Source organism: Hyla sarda, chromosome 3 (genome assembly GCF_029499605.1).
Source record: "Hyla sarda isolate aHylSar1 chromosome 3, aHylSar1.hap1, whole genome shotgun sequence".
NCBI classification, from domain to species: Eukaryota; Metazoa; Chordata; class Amphibia; order Anura; family Hylidae; genus Hyla; species Hyla sarda.
In genome coordinates, this window is record NC_079191.1 from 366,696,531 (window position 1) to 366,718,601 (window position 22,071).

The 22,071-nt window shown below is 40.0% G+C and overlaps 1 protein-coding gene across 1 annotated transcript in view; it reads left to right on the forward strand.

Moving 5' to 3' along the window:
• Positions 1–15,872, forward strand: part of EFEMP1 (EGF containing fibulin extracellular matrix protein 1) — a 92,888-nt gene extending 77,016 nt beyond the window's left edge. The window contains exons 7-11 of the mRNA XM_056567718.1: positions 3,947–4,066; positions 7,293–7,412; positions 9,631–9,757; positions 10,909–11,104; positions 12,415–15,872. Coding sequence (XP_056423693.1) covers positions 3,947–4,066; positions 7,293–7,412; positions 9,631–9,757; positions 10,909–11,104; positions 12,415–12,576 — 725 coding nt within the window. The 3' untranslated portion in view covers positions 12,577–15,872. The remainder of the gene's footprint in view (positions 1–3,946; positions 4,067–7,292; positions 7,413–9,630; positions 9,758–10,908; positions 11,105–12,414) is intronic.
• The last annotated feature ends 6,199 nt before the right edge of the window (positions 15,873–22,071 follow it).

The window sequence follows — 22,071 nt, forward strand, 5'->3', positions numbered from 1 at the left end:
GCCCTTTACATATATCAAACAAAGGCTGGGAGGTAAAAGGTGAGCAAGACGGAGTGCAAGGCTGTGTTAATTGAGCAGCTCGGCCCGCCTCCCTGACACTTGGCTGAGAAATAAAAAAGGCAAATTTATAGGTTTTCCCACTATAAGCTCCAGGAAAGGTATAGTATGCTTTTGTACTCTAACAGTTATCCAACAGTCTTATCAGAAAATACAGCTGAGAATGTCCTTTAATAAGGCTGTGTAAGAGAAATCAGTGTACAATGAGACTAAATTACAATTGTACTAAAATACCTTAAAGGAGCTGAAGACCCTTATTTAATGGAGGCCAGCACTGTGATATATGTTATATGATCACCACACTGTGCTCACAATACTGTTAGAGGCTCCATTCATACCCTCTGTTGGTAGTCCCATCAGATTTGATGAAAAAAAATAGCACAGTGCTATTCTCATCAAAATGAGGGACAACAGGAAAGAACCCTACAGACACTATTAGTCAGTGGGGTTTTCCACACACCATCCAGCACTATTTTCATGTTTTCTGTTATATATTATCTGGCCAGGCAACAGCTGGATGGACTGAGTACTCCAAAGCATGAATTAGTTTTACAAAGCAGCTCTCTTTTAAGGGACATTGAGGAGGATCCTGATCAGGGGTTCCCCTCTATAATGTCCATATGCCCTAATATGGCATATGGACAAGGATTGTCTTTATGAAACAGCCCTTTTAAAGTAACACTTTGGGGGAATTGATTAAGACTGGTGTTTCACGTGCCAATTAATTTAAAGTCCACAAGAAAAAAATTCACCAGAAATATTAATAGGCATAGCCTCTTAAAAAATTTGGCACATCCCTCTAACTCTCGGTGCACCAGACTCCCATACACTACATACACAAAGAGAGAATCCTACTTTTCTATGTCTCCATGTCCTGCTAAAAGATGAACCTTCATCCAAGTCTCAATTCTTCAGCAGACTTCTGACCAGCTTCCTTGCTGAGGAGAAGCAACCTCACAGTATCATGCTACCACCACCCTGTTTTACTGTAGGGATGGTGTGCTCAGGAAAATGGGCAGTGTTGGGTTTCTGCCACAGATAGCGGTTTACGTTGAGGCCAAAAAGTTCCATTTTTGTAATGTCCGTTTTTGTGTCTATGTGTTTTTCTGTCTTGGGGTCTGTTCAGACTCTAGTTTTTGTCTGAGCAGTTTCTATTCTCCCTGGCTGAGGAATAGTTAATGCTATGAGCCAAGTGCAACTGGGGTGTGGCTATTTATACCCGAGCTCTGCTGAACTCTGGGTGCTGGTGATGTATCTACTCTATGTTTTATAATGCAGCTTAATTATTGTGCTGTGCTGTCCATGCCTGCTTACTCATGCACCTTTGTGTTTATATTGTGAGATTTCTGAGTTTTAACCATGGTTAGTTGTCCTGTTTATTAAAGATTTTAGTCTGTGGTCTGTGGTACATTTGTTTGTACAGTTTTTAGGATTATTGTATGTCCGTTCTGCTTTTGCCTTGTATCTTAGTCTGTGTTCACACTGTGAGTATCGTGACCTGTTTCCCTCCATGTACTGGAGTTTGATTTTGTGAAGTCTGTTCAGGCTCACCTGTTTCTCAGTCCAGTGTGAGCAGTGTCCTATGTTCCTGACCAGTTCGGTGTTTAGCATTCAGTTCTTCTGTTCATCCCCTGCCTTTCCTAGTTTCTGCTGTTTACTCATTCTATACCTTGTCTAGTTCATTTATTCATATTTGCCATTTATCTGGATTCCGGTTTCTGAACTGTTTGTTAGTATAGTATTTTCAGCCCTGTTAGTATGTTTATATTCTGTCTGGTATATCTGCTTGTTTGGTAGTTTTCCCGTTATATTTCTGGCCTGTGACCGATTATGTATATTATTTGTTTTAACGCCCACTGCACTTAAGCACAGGAAGGGACCGGCACTGTGGTTGTCAATCCGCCCTTTAGGGCAGATGGCAAGTAGGCAGGGAAACTGTTTTTTTGGGGAAAGCATAGGGCTCACTCAACCTGTTCACCCAGTCGGTAATGACAATTTTGGTCTCTTATGCCCATAGGACCTCTTTCCACATGTTTGTTTTCTGTGTCTCCCACATGGCTTGTGGTAGACTCCAAACTCCAGGATTTCTTGTGGCTCAGCTTTCCTTTTTCCATTGTCTGATGATGGATTTTATGGTGCTCTGTAAGACGTTCAAAGTTTGGGATATTTTTTTATGACTGAACCCTGCTTTTTATTTCTCCACAACTTTATCACTGACCTGTTTTGTGAGCTCCTTGGTCTTTATGCTGCTGTTTGTTCAGTAATGCCATCTAACAAACTCTGGAGGCCTTCTTGGAAGGCCTAAGATTAAATTGCAGACAGGTGCCAGTCATTTCCACATTAGTTTCCTTGGTGCAAATAAGATACCAGTGTTGAGCACCCCGCAAACTCCATTGGGCTGGTATGCATCTGACTCAGGGAATCTGTGCACTGGCTCTGACTATGTTCACAAGTAGAATATAGGGTGAAGATTTTATGCTGTAGATTGTATGTTACAGATTTTATGCTAGAGATTTTAGGATGTGTAAAGGTATATTCATGTGTAGCCTATATGCTTCATATTTTATGCTGGGTAATTCAATGTGAATAAAAAAAATTGTACATAACATAAAATCTGCAGCATAAAATTCAGAGGATAAACATTTTGTGTGAACAAACTTCGATAAAAGTAAAAGAGAGCCTGTAGAGGGCGTGTCTGTAGTCTCACGCCTTATACAGTAGTGTTGCTCGCGAATATTCGCAATTCGAATTTTATTCGTGAATATCGCATATTCACGAATTCGCGAATATTCGTGAATATAGCGCTATATATTCGTAATTACGAATATTCGTTTTTCTTTTTTTTCACAGTACACATCACAGTGATCATCCCTCTCTGCTTCCAGCTTATGTGGTGTAAGAAGGCTCTAATACTACTGTGCGAGACTGGTGTGCGAATGTTCGCATATGCGAAAATTTACATATGCTAATTTTCGCATATGTTAATTTTTGTATATACAAATTTTCGCATATGTTAATTTTTGCATGCGCGAATATTCATGCGAAAATAAAACGAGACTATTACGAATATGCGAATATTCGTGAATATTCGTCCATATATTCGCGAATATTCGCGAATTCGAATATGGCCTATGCCGCTCAACACTATTATACAGATGCAAAGCCTTATGGGTAGTATGGGCACACAGAAAACAGACATAAAGTGCTGCCCAACATCATACTTGGTAAGACATATCCACTAAATCAGATTTTTAGCAAAAGTGTAAACAGGTATTTATGAGAGGAAAAAATGAATAAGATTTACCTGGTCACATAGCTGGCTACTTAGGGCATGTTATTTATATGTAAAAGCTTTGTTACAATTAAAGAAGTACTCCAGTGGAATTTTTTTTTTTTAAATCAACTGGAGCCAGAGAGTTAAACAGATTTGTAAATTACTTCCATTAAAAAATCTAAATCCTTCCAGTACTTATCAGCTGCTGTATGCTCCACAGGGAGTTTTTTATTTTCACTTTCCATTCTGTCTGACCACAGTGCTCTCTGCTGACACCTCTGTCCATGTCAGGAACTGTCCAGAGCAGAATAGTCTTGTTATGGGATTTGCTCTGGACAGTTGTTGACACGGACAGAGGTGTTAGCAGAGAGCATTGTGGTAAGACAGAAAAGAACTAAACAACTTCCTCTGGAGCATACAGCAGCAGATAAGTACTGGAAGGATTAAGATTTTGTAATAGAAGTAATTTACAAATCTGTTTAACTTTCTGGCACCAGTTGATTAAAAAAATAATGTTTTCCAGCAGAGAACCACTTTAAAACCCTTTGCTAAAAGCTTCTATGGTGTTGTATATACTATAAAAATAATCATAAAAGTGTATACTTACCTCTTCAGATGTTGATGAATGTAGCACCAGTAGCCCCTGCGCACAAGAATGCTACAATATGATTGGCTCATATGTCTGTCAGTGTAATCCAGGCTATGAACTTAGCAGAGACAGAGTAAACTGTGAAGGTAAGTTTCCTAAGTACACAATCTATTTTTTGCATTTATCTGGTTTTTATTTTTTATATCCTTTACAATTGATTATAAATGTTTATACTCATTTTATGAAAACACACAACGAATATACTTAAAGGGTATTCCGGCCAAATACATCTTATCCTCTATCCTAACGTCCGTCACGCCCCCTCCTATAGACATGAATTTAGGGGGCGTGGCATGTGACGTCACAAGGTGGCATGGCATGACATTTCGTCTCCAGTCTCGGAAACACAGAAGTTTCTGAGACTGGAGAAGCAGCCCCGCATAGAATGCGGAGCTGCACGGAGGTCGCGGTGGGTCCCCCGCAATCAGACATCTTACCCACTATGCTTTGGATAGGTGATAAAATGTATTTGGTCGAAATACCCCTTTATTTCATTTTAAGACTAAAAGATTTAAGCCTTTCCTGGAGCTAATGGTAGCCAAATCTATAAATTTGCCTTTCTATTTCCACTGGGAATAGTTATTACTATAATTGTACAGACCCTTAGAATAAAGGTAACATGTCCTCTCGCCCCGGTCTTTTTCCAACATCTGATGTAATGGGCCCGGGCACCAGGAATAAGGCCAGGCCCAGAACGGTTACATCACACTACAGCTCAGCTCATCACCAGCCAAGAAGGCACATGGTTGCGGCCGGTGATTAGCTCTGTGCAGTGTTATTAGCCCTCAGAATGAGGAAGAAGACCTGAGGTTGGGAGAATGATGCCTGCTTCTTCGGGGGAGAGACACTTTGGCTGTTTCCACTGGGATTTCACAAAATCATGGATACATTTCAAATTTTTACCACGTTTTGCACATTTGCTCCGATTTTGGAAAAACTACAGCAATAGTAAAAAAAAAAAAAACAGCAGCACGAAACACAATCCTATAGAGATAGTAAATGAAGCTGGCAGAGATCTGAGAGCTAGTATGAGGGGATCTGGTAGGTAATTATGTCATCCTATAGTTCATAGGAAGTCAGCTGACCCAGAACTGACATCAGGTGCTGACATATTAAAGGGGTTATCCAGGGTTAGAAAATCAGAGCCGATTTCTTCTGAAAATTGCATCCCACCTGTTCTCAGGTAGAATGTGGTATTGCAACTCAGTTTCATTGAAATTATTAGAGACAAGTTGTAATACCATACAAAACCTGAAGACAGGTGTGGTGCTGTTTTTGGAAGAAATCAGCTCTGCTTTTTCATTCCTGGATTACCCCTTTAGGCACTGGAAGGTTTGGAGAGTCAGACTGGTGATCACTTGACCAAGTTCCTATAGGGAATATGGACAGGCAATATGTTTTTGGGCATGCTACTTCTCCTTTAATGTGGCATTTATTAGTTGTTGAGGGAATGCTGCTTATTATTATGCAACAGAAATAGGAATAAGCATAAAGCACAACAGAAATTGGCCGGTTGAAAATTATTTTCCTAATGTGTAAATATTTCCACATTTTAAACAAATTGTGTTGAATCATAGTAAACTGCCGAGGCGTTTTAGTTAATGTTGCATCTGTGTAGGAAATAAACAAGAATGATTAAGAGATAAACACATTTATGTTCCCAGATTATTTCATTTCAACAGATAACACGAGATATTTTAACCCTTTCCCTTGTCATGTTTGTAAATCCTTGCTTCTAAGAACCATAGCTTTATAATTTTTTGCATATACCAGGCCATATGATAGACTGTTTTTTGTGGAACCAATTGTACTTTTTACACTTACCTTTTATTTTGCCATAAAATGCACTCCAATACAAAAAAGTATATATTTCAGGTTGAAATTGACAAAATTGTCTTTGCAGTAAAACTGGTTTACTTTATTCTGCAGGTCAGTATGATTTCAGCGATACCCAATTTATTTCATTTTTGCTGGGTTTTTTTTCTCTTCTTTTGAAATAAATAAAAATGCTGACCCCCTATAACATTTTTAATCCATGTAATCTGTTTTGATCGTTCCCATTTGTTATTGCTTTTTATTATATATTTTTGTAGTTTGAACAATTCTGCACACTGCGATACCAAATATGTTTATTTTGGGGTTTAGACTCTTAGACTCTGTCATTTAAAAATTGTAAAACGGGTAGGGTGATTAGAATGATTATTATGGGAATATTATTTTTAAATTAACATGTTTCTACTTTTTTCTACACATTAAAAGTATGTAGAAAAGCAATCATTTTATTACAGGCAGCTAATTTAAAGCAAAGCATTTAAAGCATTTGCAAAAACTTTTTATATAATGTAGATAATAACATTATATGAATATTTGTAATAGACATTGGTTAAACATTTTTTTTTAAGTATTTTTGGGGGGTGAAAAAATGGTGTCTTGTACCTGCAGTTATTTCCTGAGTGTCTCTAGGCACAAAATACAGGAAGTGTAGGCAAGACAAGCAGGGCTCTGGGCAGACTTCTGGCTTGTTAATCAGCCTGCTATGTGAGCCGGAGGCCCTGCCTGTCCTCAGTGCAGGGTCCTGCTTGTCCCGCTCACATTTTGCCGATACACACAGGTAATAGCTGCAGGGTCAAGACAGCATTTTTTTACCCAAAAATGTATATATTTTTTTAATCAATGTATTTTACAAATATTCATATAATGTCATCATCTATGTTATATATAAAAAGTTTTTACATATGAGAGTGCTGGTTTAAGTCTGCTAGAAGAGAAGCTGTTACATTGAGGCTGTCTACTCTGGGTAAAGAGGGTATTGAGCTTTGAATCCATGACAGAATATGCCCTAATAGGTAAAATGGACAGAGGTCGGCCTACACACACTTGCAGTTATGATTAAAGGGGTTTTCTAAAATTCTGCATAGGGAATTCTGGAACTCCGGAACTGTCAATACAATTTGAGTGCAACAGGAGCTGGTAAGAGAACAGCAGGGCTTACCTTCACCGTGTTTATGCTGGGAGGGTAAAAAAACGATTTAGCTGGAGGACAACCACTTTAATAAACTTGGTTTAAACTATATCAACTTTTGTGAGTGAAAAGTCCCATAAACACTTTATTCCTCTTCACCAGACTTATGCAAATTTAATGCAAGACATTCCCTTAGAGGAGCATGTGTTTGCTGTACAGTTTTGCATCTTGTAATGAAATCTGTCAACGCGCTTAGTCATTTATTTCTAATTACCAGTCCTTGCTGAAAGACAAATGCACATGAACACATTTATTGTCCACGTTCCCATCTTAACTGTCTTGTTTAACAGATATCGATGAATGCAGAACATCCAGCTACTTGTGTCAGTATCAATGTGTTAATGAGCCTGGAAGATTCTCTTGTGTATGCCCAGAAGGATATCAACTAGTTGGAACACGATCATGTCAAGGTTTGTATGATTTCTAAAGGGTATATATCAGAAGAAAACATAGTAATAAATGGCATGTTATTTGAATTTGTTTTCCATTTGAAGTACATTTTTATAATTTGTTATTACCGTATATACTCGAGTATAAGCAGAGTTTTTCAGCACGATTTTTCGTGCTGAAAACGCCCCCCTCGGCTTATACTCTAGTGAACTCTCCGCCTGTCAATCCCTTCTCAGTGGTCTTCAACCTGCGGACCTCCATATGTTGCAAACCTCTGGAGGTCCACTAGTTGAAGACCACTGCGGCCTTCATCATCATCCAGACCCCCCCTTTAGTTTTCTACTCACCTCCCCTCGGTGGAAAGGAAGGGTGAGCTGGTCCGGGCCATCTATGCTGCAGGGACCGTCCGGTGGGGAGGGTTAGTCGTTCTGGCCTGTCCATTTTAACTGGGGGGGGGGGGCCTCTTCTCCGATCCGGGCCCAGCCCCGGACTAGGGACATTGCCTTGAATAAGACGCACAGGGACGCGCATGAACGTCCCTGTGCGTCGTCGTCAAGGCAACGTCACTAGGTTTCAAAACTACAACTCCCAGCAGTTTGAAGACCACCGATGAAGGGATTTACAGGCGTTAATATTGAAGGGGGGGTGATGACGAGGGTCTGGATGATGACATGGGGGGATGATGTATTTCCCACCCTAGGCTTATGGTCGAGTCAATAACTTTTCCTGGGTTTTTGGGATGAAATTAGGGGCCTCGGCTTATATTCGGGTCGGCTTATACTCGAGTATATATGGTAGTTTTTTGTTTTTTTGTTTTTTTTATGTGATATAAAAACTGAATATTTTAATTACCCACAATGGGCTGACAATTCTACTTTTGGCAGCTCACTTGTCATCATATTTCCATTAGAGGGTGGGGGATACATTTCTATTAAACTAATAGAGACCAAGTCAATACACACTCATAGATTGAAAGATCTTCTCAGCAGGGCACTCTCCCTACCTGTTTGAATATTTAGTATACAAGGTTGTAACGTCTGATATTTACCTTTATTGCTACCTTCAAAATTGTAAAGAGCTGCTGAAATTGTTGGCACTCTATAAATATTATTATTCATATTATTAAGAAAGGAAACCTATCACTGATTTTATGCTGACCAAACCATTGGAAAAGAAAATTGGTGCAGGTATTATTATTATGATACACATGGGCATTTTAGAGTAATCATGGTTTAAAAATGCTGCCAGGACCCATGTAACTGGTCTCTTCCCCACCATTACTGAGTGACGTGACTGTACAAATACACAGATAGGGAGAAATGGATCACTCAGGCCAGCCGGGTGTGAGCCAGTTACCTGGGTCCTGGAGGCATTTGTAAATTATAATTACTCTGAAATGCCCAAGTGTATCAGAGTAAATTTTCTTGTACCAGGATCTCAATGCACCACTTTGCTGTCCACAGTTTGGGCAGCATAAAACTGATTTAAAGGTCCCCTTTAAGATGAGGCAACATTTGCTTCACCACTACAACTTGATCTCTGGGGAATTGTTGTACTTCCTAGAGCCTTCAATTGTCAATGAGATTTCTTTGTCAATTCTTTGTCAACTTCTATTGCTGCTGCCATAATACACATGCACCCTGATGTGTTGCATGCAATATGGCGACCCTGAGGCAATATTAAATATTATATATATATATATATATATATATACATATTATTTTTTTTGAAAGAGGAACAGAGGCATTATTTCTTATCTACTGCTACTTGAAATTGAAAAGATAAGACTAATTATACCCTAATTGTGCTTTCAAATACAGATTCTAAAAAATACCATAAAATATTAATATAAATATTATAAATGAATTTCAGATGAATAATTAATTATGATTTATTTAAAAACTATTTCCAGACAAACTAACAAAAAAAGGTTTAGATAGATAACAACATGCAAAAGAAACTTACACAAAGGTTCCAAGTTAAAACACCTAAACCAATATATTCCCCAGGGAAAATCATTGCATATTGTTGACTTGGAAATGCACAAAGTAAATTTCTAATTACTGAAATAATAAAAATATTATATTATATATTATTAATGAAATGATGCAATTTCATTTTGCACTATAATTGATATGATATGTTTATTAAATAATATTATTCTAATACAAGGTCATAATTTGAGCAAATATGTAATAAAATTATTTATTATGAAATGGTTTCCCTATATACTTTCAGACATAAATGAATGTGAAAGTAACACACATGATTGTGCTGAAGATGCCATGTGTTGGAATTATTTTGGTGGATTCCGATGTTACCCAGCAAACCCCTGCCAAGACCCCTATGTTCGTATGTCAGATAAGTAAGTGCATTAAATATACTGTGGTTGATTTAATAATAATGGCTTAGCTAAAGATCCTTAATGTAGGCTAAAGATATACCAAATGTATCACTAAGCGCATGCTGATTGATAGATTTGATATAGCTTGGCACATTACACTCTTTTCTTTGATTTACTTCAAACTTTGGTGGTAGAGTTTATACCAGTATTGTCAAGAAGGGCAGGGAAGAGTGCAACCCTGAGCTCACACACAGCTACTGTCCCTGCATACTTGACGATCCTTCCTAAGTGACGGACCCCCAACTGGACAACATTCCCAACAACTGAGAATATGCCTGGCATAAGATTGATTAAACAAGAATGAACGACAACAGTCAGAAATGTCAGGAACAAAGTCAGAGTACAAAGGGTATCAGAGAACAGGCCAGCGCAATAAGGTATAAAAACAATAAGGTATAATGGAACAATAAGGTCAGGTAGCAAAGGTCAGAACCAGAAGGATAACTAGGTACATGTTGGGAGGCAAAAGAATAACCAGAAATAGCAAAAGTCAAATCCACAGAAGCAAAACAAAAAATACACTGGTGAGAGTAGAAACTACAATTACAAGAACAAGCTGAAGGTGATACGAGGATTTTAATATCCCATCTCCAGGAGGTGTAAGTGTTGGGGCCGATGCTTATTGGCCCATCACACCCCCAGCTGATTTCAGAGAAGAATCATATGGTGTCTGTCCTTTCCAGGTCTCTTGATACCTCAGATGTTTCTAAGGATCAATGACATCAGCAACTCAAAATGTAGCCTAGTTTCAACCAATGTCGTTTCCAAGAGACCACTTTTGATCCCTTGTATTTTCTGATCTCCACAGCAAGATGTTGTCCGGGGCATATCCGTCTCCATTGACAGGTTATCAAGCACCCCAGTGACTTCCACTCCTGACTTTTTTGGTCACAAGGCTTTAAACAACTGTTCCAAACTAGCATGCAGCAACCCCTAAGGATTACGTATATTATTTATGAAAATGAGACCCTAGCAGTTTTAAATGATAGATCAACTGTTTGATCAGAATTAATAGTTATATGGCATCTATTTGTTCATATTGCATCAATCTATGTATATTTAAAATTTGTGTTTTATTTAAAAAATATCCTAAATATATATTTCTGTTTCAGCCGCTGTGTCTGTGCCGTCACAAATCCTCTTTGCCGCGATCAACCATACAGCATTGTCTACAAATACATGAGCATCAGATCCAACCGAGCCGTACCTTCTGACATCTTCCAAGTTCAGGCTACATTAATATATTCTAATACTATCAACACTTTCAGGATTAAATCTGGAAATGAAAACGGAGACTTCTTCTTACGGGTAAGTTTGTGTCATCAAAACATTCAATAATTTAAGATCTCTATTGTAGCTTTTCTAAAGGTTACATGAGGGATTGCTATTATTCAGTGGGGAGTCCTTTAGATTCCCTAATTAATTATCTGTTTCAGTGGTGAGCTTGCTCGAGTAGATTCCCCGCAACAGGTTATTCAAACAAAAGAAATCTTTATGGTCACTTTCTAAACAAAAGAGTTAGAATTGCTTAGCTATGGTTAGATCCTTGAAAATGAGAGCAGCAAATGCTGGTAGCCCTTTTCTTTTACCTTCAGTTCCTTCCTGCAGTCATATACTGGCAGACAAACTTGTGTCTGGCAAGAGATTATCCATCCAGCAGCTGCTGCACTACAAATCTAGTATTGCTTGCCAGCCATTCAAATGAATAAATAACCCTCCTCTGTTGGTCTGTGTTCACATTTACGTCATGGCTTCTGCTTGCAAAGAAAGTCATGATAATTTGCCAGATCCATCATAAAACAGATCCAAACTGGGTTTGCTTTTGGGGTTACCTCAAAGTTATTGTATCTGCAAGAATATTGCTGCATGATATTCTTTACATCAAAAGTGATAAATGTGCTAATTGGACCTTTAACAGAGGTATTATTACATTGGGCATGGAAAAGTGCAGGCCGGAGCTCACCCAGACTACTGTCCCTGCCTTCTGGGGTTCCCACCTCCTTAACAGGATGGCCAAAACACTGGTGTCTAATTCAAGAAACTAACTAATTCAATAAACTAACACTGTATAGAAGTCAAAGAAGCAGGTCAGTACATCAAGGGTTAATGGGCAAAGAACTACATACCGCAATACAGTGAAAAAGCAGACAAACAGTCCGATGGGTCAAATTCAAACCTTGAGTGCTCGCAGTACAAAAACGGAAAACAGAAGAGTGGTCGGTTCACACAGCCAAGTTTCAAAATGCATAGGATAGACCAAGCAAGGAGCAATTCAGGAGCTAGTGGAGAAAGAACTCAAACACAGGCAAGGAGTAACAGACTGGTTAATTATATATATCCTACCTGAGAAGGGCGTGGACACTAAGGCCACATGTAATTGGCCTGTTGTCCAAGCCCCCTGATTGTCCCTGGCATCATCACTGCAACAAAAAATGCCTCAGCCAAACTTGTACCCTTCTGCCAGAACCAGAGTCTAAAGAAAGGGTCTTTACAAAGTCCATATGTCCTAACAAGGCATCATCGTAGTGTGAACAGGGTCTAACTGTGAACAAATTGTGATAATGCATTAAGGTGTTACATTAAATACAATATCCTGACTTGTTTTATTTACCTTTCAGCATACAGGTCCAGTGAGTGCAATGCTTGTTCTGATCAGACCACTAACTGGACCAAGAGAATACATTGTTGACCTGGAAATGGTGACTGTTAACAGCTTAATGAACTACCGTTCAAGTTCCATTTTACGACTTACTGTAATAGTTGGCCCATATGCATTCTAGTAACTTCACAATAACACTGGAAGCCGCAACATACTTCACTCTACATAACCTTACCTTTTATTTATAGATGTTTCTTTTGTTATTCACATTGTATACATAGACCACTCACATCTTTTTGTAATTACATTTCAAATGCATTGTGTTTTTGGTAATTGTATTCATAGTATACAGTGAGCGGAGGAAGGCTTTTTATGATCAGAAGAGTCACTTGGTCTTATATCTTAGTGGCATCACTAAATTCAAGGAATCTAAAGACATGTCAGCTTTCCTGTCCTTTTAAGTAAATATTTTTATTTTCTATTACATAATAATAATGTTGGAAGATTTTGTCTTAAAACTCTACATTGTGCCTTTCCTCTGATATTTCTTCTAGGAATTTTACTTTGTCAGTAGGGTGTGTCTGAAAAGCCCAAGTCAGTGCTTTATAGACACACTTCATTGTCAAGAATAAGGCCATGTTCACACATCATTTAGTCAGGATTAAGGAATGTAATCTGCACCTAAATCCTGACAGAATCCACTGATATTCCACTGTTTATGAAAGTAAATAAAGGAATTTATAAAAGAAAACTAAATGTGCAGAGAATAATAAAAGCGCAGCAGATTTTAAAATCCTTAAAATGTGAATTTTTGTTGTGGATTACACTGAAAAACCCAATTTAAGGGTGCGTTCACACGCTCTTTGTTTTTGTGGGTTTTCCGCTGCATATTTGAAAGGGTGCAGGCTCTTCTCGGCTGTCCGCAGCAGATTTTCCACAGAGGAATTTACGCTGCGGACAATCTGTTATGGACTGCCGAGAAGAGCCCGCCCCTTTCAAACACGCAGCTGAAAACATGCAAAAACAAAGAGCGTGTGAACGCACCCTAAAGGAGAACTTCTACTTATTCACAGGATAGCGGGTAAGTAGCTACTTTTGGGGGGTCTGACCGCTGAGACGCGGCGCTCAGTGAGGAGCACGTGCTGCAGACAGCACGCACTCAATTCATTTTTTATGGGAGCACCAAAAAGACCCAAGTACAGCACTCGGGCATCATTGGTACTACCATAGAAATGAATGAAGCACATCTCAGAGATCAGAGTGGGTCTTAGCAGTCGGACCCCCTGCAATCAGCTACTTATCCCCTATCTTGTGGAAAGGGAATAAGTTGACTTTTGCTGGAGTTCTCTTTTAAATACAGTTTGTTCCAAATGCTGTGAAGCGGAGTACCCCTTTAAGGCTAATCTGCTGGCCTATCTGCATTGAGTATTATCTTTGGATTTCTGCCACAGCTGAAAATCCACTTGAAAATCTGTGCTGTGTGAACATGGCCTATTGGTAACACCCAGTTGTGAATATATTCATACAATTCCTGGAGGAAAACAGAGACAGTACATCACAGAGTTCTATAAAATTTCATAGGCAATGCAAATATTTACTGCAACAGACATGTCAAGAAGCTAACAGGTTTTCTTTAATAAACTATTTTCTTAAAGTTTAGCTTAGAGTAATAATACATTAGACATTTCCTTCTATTATCCACATATGCAAGAATTTCAAACTCTACAACAATTATATTTTGTTCATACCATGTAAATATATTTCTAGTAGATGTATGTTAAATTTATTGTTTTTTCTTTGTCATTGTGCTACTGTCGGCATAGCCTTTAATGAACAATTATTTTTCTTTGTTTAGTATACTAACAAACGAGAACATAAGAGAGCAGTTTTTAGGGTGCGTTCACACGCTATTACTAGCGTCGGGTTTCACGCTGCGGGGAACCTGCTGCGAGTTACACTACCATTGGTTTGGATGGGTCCACATAGTGTCAGATTTGCGGACTGTCCGCGGACCCATTTAAATAAGTGGTAGCGTAACTCGCAGAAGGTTTCCCGCAGCTGAAAACTCGCTGCTAGCTACTAGCGTGTGAACTCACCCTTAGTGAGTTTTACAGTAAAGGGCCCTTTCTGATTTCAAGGTAAAGAATTAAAATTCAATTATTGTGATATATCATGACAAATGCAGCATTCTTATTATTATATTCATTGTCCCTAGCAATTTAACTCTAATACTCCTTGATGCAACCTTTTCTTTTCTTTACATTCTCAGAATGCCGACATTCAAAAACAACAATTGGACTTACCTTCCGCAGCTCCCCTGCTGTCTTCGGTATCCCGCTCACAGCCTCCGTTACAGAGTTTTTCCTGCTCCTAGTGGTCGACTTGAGCCCCATATTGAGCTCTGGCCCCAGTCTTCTTACTGGCTTGATACATCACCCTACCGCTCAGCCTATCACCGGAACAACACTGCGGCCGGCGATTAGCTGAGCCACAGTGTGATAAGTCAACCACAAGAAACTGAAAGAAGACCGCAGCAGAGGCCGGGAGCGAGATACCTAAGACACAAGGGACACAGTGGGGGTAAGGCCAATTATAGTTTTTTTATGCCAGCATTCTGGACAGCTAAAAAACTAAATTGCATCCAGGAGTATGTTTTTGTGCGCCTCCTAATAATGTCAATGAGGGTAACAGCAATTTCTAATAGAACTTTTTTTCCAGTTAATCGGAAACATTTTAAAGCATACTGGGTGCGGTTATGTAATAGCAGACCTTCTGGTGAGCTAGACTGCTGTTTGTAACAATGTAGCCTTATCAGTTGTCTGTATGGTGTGATACATGGTGAATAGAAAATTGAAGAATGTCCAGCACAAAAGCACGATGCAAGAAGATGATTTATTGTGAATTCACACAGCAAACAGCAACATGGATCATGGAGTAGAGTGACGCGTTTCAGCAACCTTATGGTGGTGAGCCGGACGACTTCCCTTTACTTGATACATGGTGAACAGCTGCTTTCTCACAATATTTTACCATTTTAAACAATGGCTACACCCTATGTGATATACTAATTTTAAAAAATGGTTTCAGTATTGACGTTAACATATTAAGAAGTGTTAATAATAATTATACACATAAGTATAACTGCAAACACATCAATCATAGGTAGCAAATGAAATAACACCATAGCTATTAAGCCAATACATGTGGTGGAAGGAAAAGGATTGACAGGAATTAAGTCGGCATTGCATTGTGAAATCATATATACTTCAAAACGTCTACATTTTTTTTTCCAGAATTTTAAAATGTGTTTTATATGTCTGTCCAATACACAGGAATAGAAATACTTTGTATTATATCTCGTGTGATTTTTATGATTGCATATTATTTCATTATTTTGTAGTCATGTATTATCAGGGCATTCTTACATCTGTTAGTTTTCTTCTGTAATGTACAAAGTTTTATTAAAACAAATGTTAACTAAAATTTTATTTGTTCTGTGTATGGTCTGTCCAAATAATTTATTGTTTCTTTTCTGCAGCTGATTTTGATACCCTTTGACTTCAATGAGTAGCAAAAGCAGCTGCAGAAAAATGCATAAAAATATGCAGCAGATACAGTACATGTGAACATACCCTAAGAATGTAAAATGAATGCATTGCATGTAAGGCATATAATTGTTGCCTTTGTGATTCAAATGTCAAAATAGGATGCCAAGGTATAAATGCACAGACCCAAAAACGCAGTAAAGAAACATATACCTGGAGGCCATTAAAGGGGTATTTCAGGCCAAAACTTTTTATATATCAACTGGCTCCAGAAAGTTAAGCAGATTTGTAAATTACTTCGATTAAAAAATATTAATCCTTGCAATAGTTATTAGCTTCTGAAGTTGAGTTGTTTTTTTCTGTCTAACGGCTTTCTGATGACTCACGTCCCGGGAGCTGTGCAGTTCCTATGGGGATATTCTCCCATCATGCACAGCTCCCGGGACGTGACATCATCATTGAGCAGTTAGACAGAAAACTTCAGAAGCTAATAACTATTGGAAGGATAAAGATTTTTTAATAGAAGTAATTTACAAATCTGTTTAACTTTCCGGAGCCAGTTGATAAATAAAAAAAAGTTTTGGCCTGGATAACCCCTTTAACCCCGTATTAGCTGCTGAATACTACATAGGAAATTATTTTCTTTTTGGAACACAGTGCTCTCTTCTGACATCACGAGCACAGTGCTCTCTGCTGACATCTCTGTCCATTTTAGGAACTGTCCTGAGTAGTATATGTTTGCTATGGGGATTTTCTCCTACTCTGGACAGTTCTTAAAATGGACAGAGATGTCAGCAGGGAGCACTGTGGTCATGATGTCAGCAGAGAGCTCTGTGTTCCAAAAAGAAAATAATTTCCTGTGTTATTCAGCAGCTAATAAGTACTGGAAGGATAAAAAATGTTTTAATAGAAGTAATTTACAAAACTTTCTGGCACCAGTTGATACCGGAGTACCCGTTCAAGAGAGCTTATGCCTGCCTGTGTACCTATATGTCAGCATCCCATTTTCACAGTTTTCCAGCTTATACATGAGACAGTAGCAAACATTGTAATGTGAACAAGTCCTTAGATACAGCATATGTTAGGGTGTCAGTTGCTGAATGTTGTCCTTGTCCTAGACATCTGTTTGATATCTCCCATCTCACATATATATACATATATATATATATACATATATATATATATATATATGATCATACATGAGAAGAAAGAAGAATATGCAGCTGCCTGGCTTATTTCTCAGAGGAACAAAGGATAAAGTAAGCTAAAAATCCAACAGGCCCAATTCTTTATTCTCCAACTGGCATAGGAGAGTCAAGATACTCTAATAGATACTGCATATAATGTATATAATGTAAGATAGTCAGCCAGTCCCACCAAGATCATCACATTGAACCATCTATAATCTTTTATGTATAGGCATCTTAGGTTATTTATAGGGAACCTGTCAGCAGTTTTATGGAGCCTAAGCCATGGGTAGGGAGATGTGTCCGCTGGGCGGCTCCCCTAGTGCTTCTCCCAAGCTCCATAGTTTTTTTTAAGGATGGAGCATGGCTGTATGTCAAGCTGCCTGTAGTTTAGGGAGCATGATTCTGCTGACAGGTTCCTTCTTAAAGGGGTATTCCAGGCAAAACCTTTTTTTATACATATCAACTGGCTCCGGAAAGTTAAACAGATTTGTAAATTACTTCTATTAAAAAATCTTAATCCTTCCAATAGTTATTAGCTTCTGAAGTTTTCTGTCTAACTGCTCAATGATGATGTCACGTCCCGGGTGCTGTGCATGATGGGAGAATATCCCCATAGGAACTGAACAGCTCCCGGGACGTGAGTCATCAGAAAGCAGTTAGACAGAAAACAACAACTCAACTTCAGAAACTAATAAATATTGGAAGGATTAAGATTTTTTAATAGAAGTAATTTACAAATCTGTTTAACTTTCCGGAGCCAGTTGATATATAACAAAAAGTTTAGGCCTAGAATACCCCTTTAAGGCTGCTTCCTAGACCCAATTCTGAAGTCTGCTCCAATGGCCTGCAGTTTAACCAGTCTCCCACTACTGCCTTTGTCTTCTCCTCTCTAGAATTGGCTCCTATCATAGTCCTGACCTAGATATAGGCCGGCATTTATCATTGTAGGTGTAAGTGAAGCATTTTCTACACCTTTTTGTGTGCTGGTGATGTGTAAGAGAACCAAATGTATTAAATGGTCACAGAGCATTTGATAAGTTTTGTGCAGGTCACATTTTCTGAAATTTCTCTCTTCACATACACCAAAAGCTAAGCTAAGTCTGGGCTTGTGTAGTTTTAGAGACTTTTCAGTGGCTTTGTGCCTTTTCTGCGCCATTTCACAAAATCAGCATAAATGTGTAAACCAAAAGGCACAAAAAAGGCGCAAATAAACCCTACTTGCGCCTTTTTGGCACCTTTTGTAGACACAAAAAACAGTCTAAAGACAATGATAAATGTCAGCCATAGTCTCTTCTAGGTGTGGGCACTGTACTGCTCACATGTCACTTCTACTTAGACTGTGTTGACAATCCCCTCCACCCCACAATTCAGCGGCAGCTTACATGATACATTACCATGCCCTGTATCCTAACAACACTAGGCTTCCCTTGAGCCTAGTTTCACCTCCAGGTCTCCTTCTGTAGCTCTCTCAGAAGATTCTTGTTCCTTTGTAGCACTACCATAACTTGTCTGTGATGGCACCACAGCACATTACAACGTAACACTAAATATATACATGCCATTCAGTCCATAGCTTTCCATTAAAAAAAAAAAACATATTACAATAAATAAGAGAAGGTGCAGTCCATGGGCTGCAAGGGGCAATGTCCATCCTTTACTACCTTACATGTCGTATGAAATTATAATGCAGAGAGCACTAACACTGATCACAAGACCTAAAGGAGCTGGTACTTTTACTGTGTTCAATAACTAAGCCTTCCCTTTGTGGTCCTTATTGATGATGTGCTAACACCAATGGAAATGAGAAGTAGTCCTCAGTTGGCATGTCACTGACTAGGAACACACTAGCACAACTTCAGGGGCCATGTGACTGTGCAGCAAGGCCTGGACAAGGGGTAGGAAGGGTACTTTTCTGTCTAGAGAGCCACTGCCTACCTGGCCTAGAGGGCACTTGCCCTAGATCCCCAGTCTAGTGATAGTCCACAATTAGCTTCTAGGGTGTCTTTAGGATGCACATGCAGGTGAAAGCTGACAGGGCTAAGAACCGCCCTGTTGCTTGCCCTGCCTTGAGCCTGTGGCCTACAGAAGTTCGGGAGCAGCACATGACCTCTGTGCCCGATCCCTAACTGAGGTGCACGCACAATGACTTCACTCACTGTGCATGCGTGTGCTGCCGTCTGCAGTACAATAGAGGAGTGTGGGGGGGGGGGGGGGGTCCAGTCACTTTGTCAGTGATGGAGCAGAGAAGAGGGATTGTATAATGCACCATGTTTTGCGTTACGTTTTTTTACTGAGGGGGCACCTATCTACAGTGAAGGAAACCTGTCTATAGTGGGGGGACCTGGCTACATTGGGAGGCACCTACCTACACTGGAGGCACCTAACTACAGTGGAGGGCAACTATCTACATCCTGGCATCTATATTTTACATTGAGGGGCACCTATTTACACTGGGGGCCTCTATTCACCTACTGGGGACACCTAGTATCCTCAGGGGCACCTATTTACCTAATGAGGGCACCCATTTACCTATTAGGGGTAACTGCCTACCGGAGACATTTATTTACCTAGTGGGGGCGCCTACCAAATTAATGGCGGTACCTGTTTACCTAATGGGGAAAACTACCTACTTCTTAATGGGTGCATCTGTCTATCTACTGGGGCACCTACTTACCAAGATGGGCATTATCACAATGGATGAACTATGGGTGGGGAAAAAATAAACATGTAAAAGTGCTCTGATGTTTGTCCGACAGATTCTGCATATATGAGTTATAGCCGGGAGAAGTCCTCATAGCCGTCTGGACTGGATAGAGAAGAAAAGGAAAGAGTCATTGGGTGTAACTGCACTGTAATCACTTATACGGTCTGCACAGTGCCTGTGTGGGACTGGTATCTACCACTACATGCTCACTGTATGGGGTAATATCGGTCTTTGTATACTATGTTCTCTTCAATAAGTATGACAGTATTATTCAGTCACTGTGTGGTCATGGTGTGGTATTATTATTTGTTCTTTGCATACTGCTATTATTGGTAATGTTTGTCTTGATATACTTGTTTATGTTCAGTAACAGTATGGTGGCATTAGTCAGTATGTGGTAGGTATGGTGTGGTGGTATTATTTGTCCCTTATATTGTGAAGATACTGGTAATGTTGATCTAGAAATACTGTTCTTTGTTCAGTAAGAGTACAGTGGTATCACTGTGCGGTGGTAATATGTGGTAATAGTTTGTTTTTGGCCCTTATATACTGGCATCATTGGTAATGTTGGTATTGGAATACTAGATACAGTGATCCCTCAACTTACAATGGCCTCAACATACAATAGTTTCAACATACAATCGTCTTTTCTGGACCATTGTAAGTTGAAACCAGACTCAACATACAATGTACAGACAGTCCAGATCTGTGAAACGTGTCAATGGCCGGAAGAACTGACCAAGTAGAATGGGCAATTTACTGGTAAAACCCCTGTATTACTGAAGCGCATGCACTGACTGGGGTCTGGTAGCACCCGCTACAGTACAGGGAGGTATTACATATTCTGTACTCTTTACCTGTACCAGGGTTACCTGCTCCTTTGGACACCAGGATAGGGCAGCTCCATGTTACTTTTTTAGGACACTGTGTGTACTGTACAGGACCCTGAAGAAGCTCCTGTCATCTACATAGACCAGTGTTTCCCAAGCAGGGTTCCCCCAGCTGTTGCAAAACTACAACTCCCAGCATGCCCGGACAGCCTTTGGCTGTCCGGGCATGCTGAGAGTTGTAGTTTTGCAACAGCTGGAGGCTCCCTGCTTGGGAAACACTGACATAGCCAGTGATATACAGCTCCCAGCAGATCTTTCTTACTTTTATATGTAAGGATTTGCGTTATCTATATTAGTTATCTACTTATTTTTCTATAATCCTGACTTTTTCCTATTTTTGGATGACATTTTGGTGCCTTTAGAACCAATTACCAGGTTTCCATAGAGTTCTGGTCTCAACATACAATGGTTTCAACATACAATGGTCGTCCCAGAACCAATTCATATTGTAACTTGAGGGATCACTGTATAGTCAGCAACAGTGTAGTGATATATTAGCATTATTTAGGAGCTTAAGGACTATTATTGTCACGATTCGGCAGGCTGGAGGTGGATCCTCTGTGCCAGAGAGGGATTGGCGTGGACCGTGCCGGTGGACCGGTTCTAAGTTGCTACTGGTATTCACCAGAGCCCGTTGCAAAGTGGGATGGTCTTGCAGCGGCGGTAGCAACCAGGTCGTATCCACTGGCAACGGTTCAACCTCTCTGACTGCTGAGAAAAGCGCGGTACAAGGGAGTAGACAAGAGCAAGGTCAGACGTAGCAGAAGGTCGGGGCAGGCGGCTAGGTTCGTAGTCAATGGTGATAGCTGATGGTCAAGAACACAGTAGAGGTAACACAGAGTAGCTTTCTCAAGGCACAAGGCAACAAGATCCGGCAAGGGAGTGCAGGGGAAGTGAGGTATAAGTAGGGAGTGCACAGGTGAAACCTAATCAGGAAGATTGGGCCAGGCACCATCATTGGTGCACTGGCCCTTTAAATCTCAGAGAGCTGGCGCGCGCGCGCCCTAGAGAGTGGAGCCACGCGCGCCAGAGCATGACAGCCGGGGACCGGGACAGGTAAGTGACTTGGGATGCGATTCGCGAGCGGGCGCGTCCCGCTATGCGAATCGCATCCCCGCCAGCAATGTCAGTGCAGCGCTCCCGGTCAGCGGGTCTGACCGGGGCGCTGCAGGGAGAGAAACGCCGCGAGCGCTTCGGGGAGGAGCAGGGACCCGGAGCGCTCAGCTTAACAATTATTTAGTAGTCTACCGAATTATACAGTATCATTACCCACAAAAATGTGCCATATAGCTATGCTGTCTTGTCTGCCTAGGACATCATAATACCTTGGAATCCAATATTTACCTT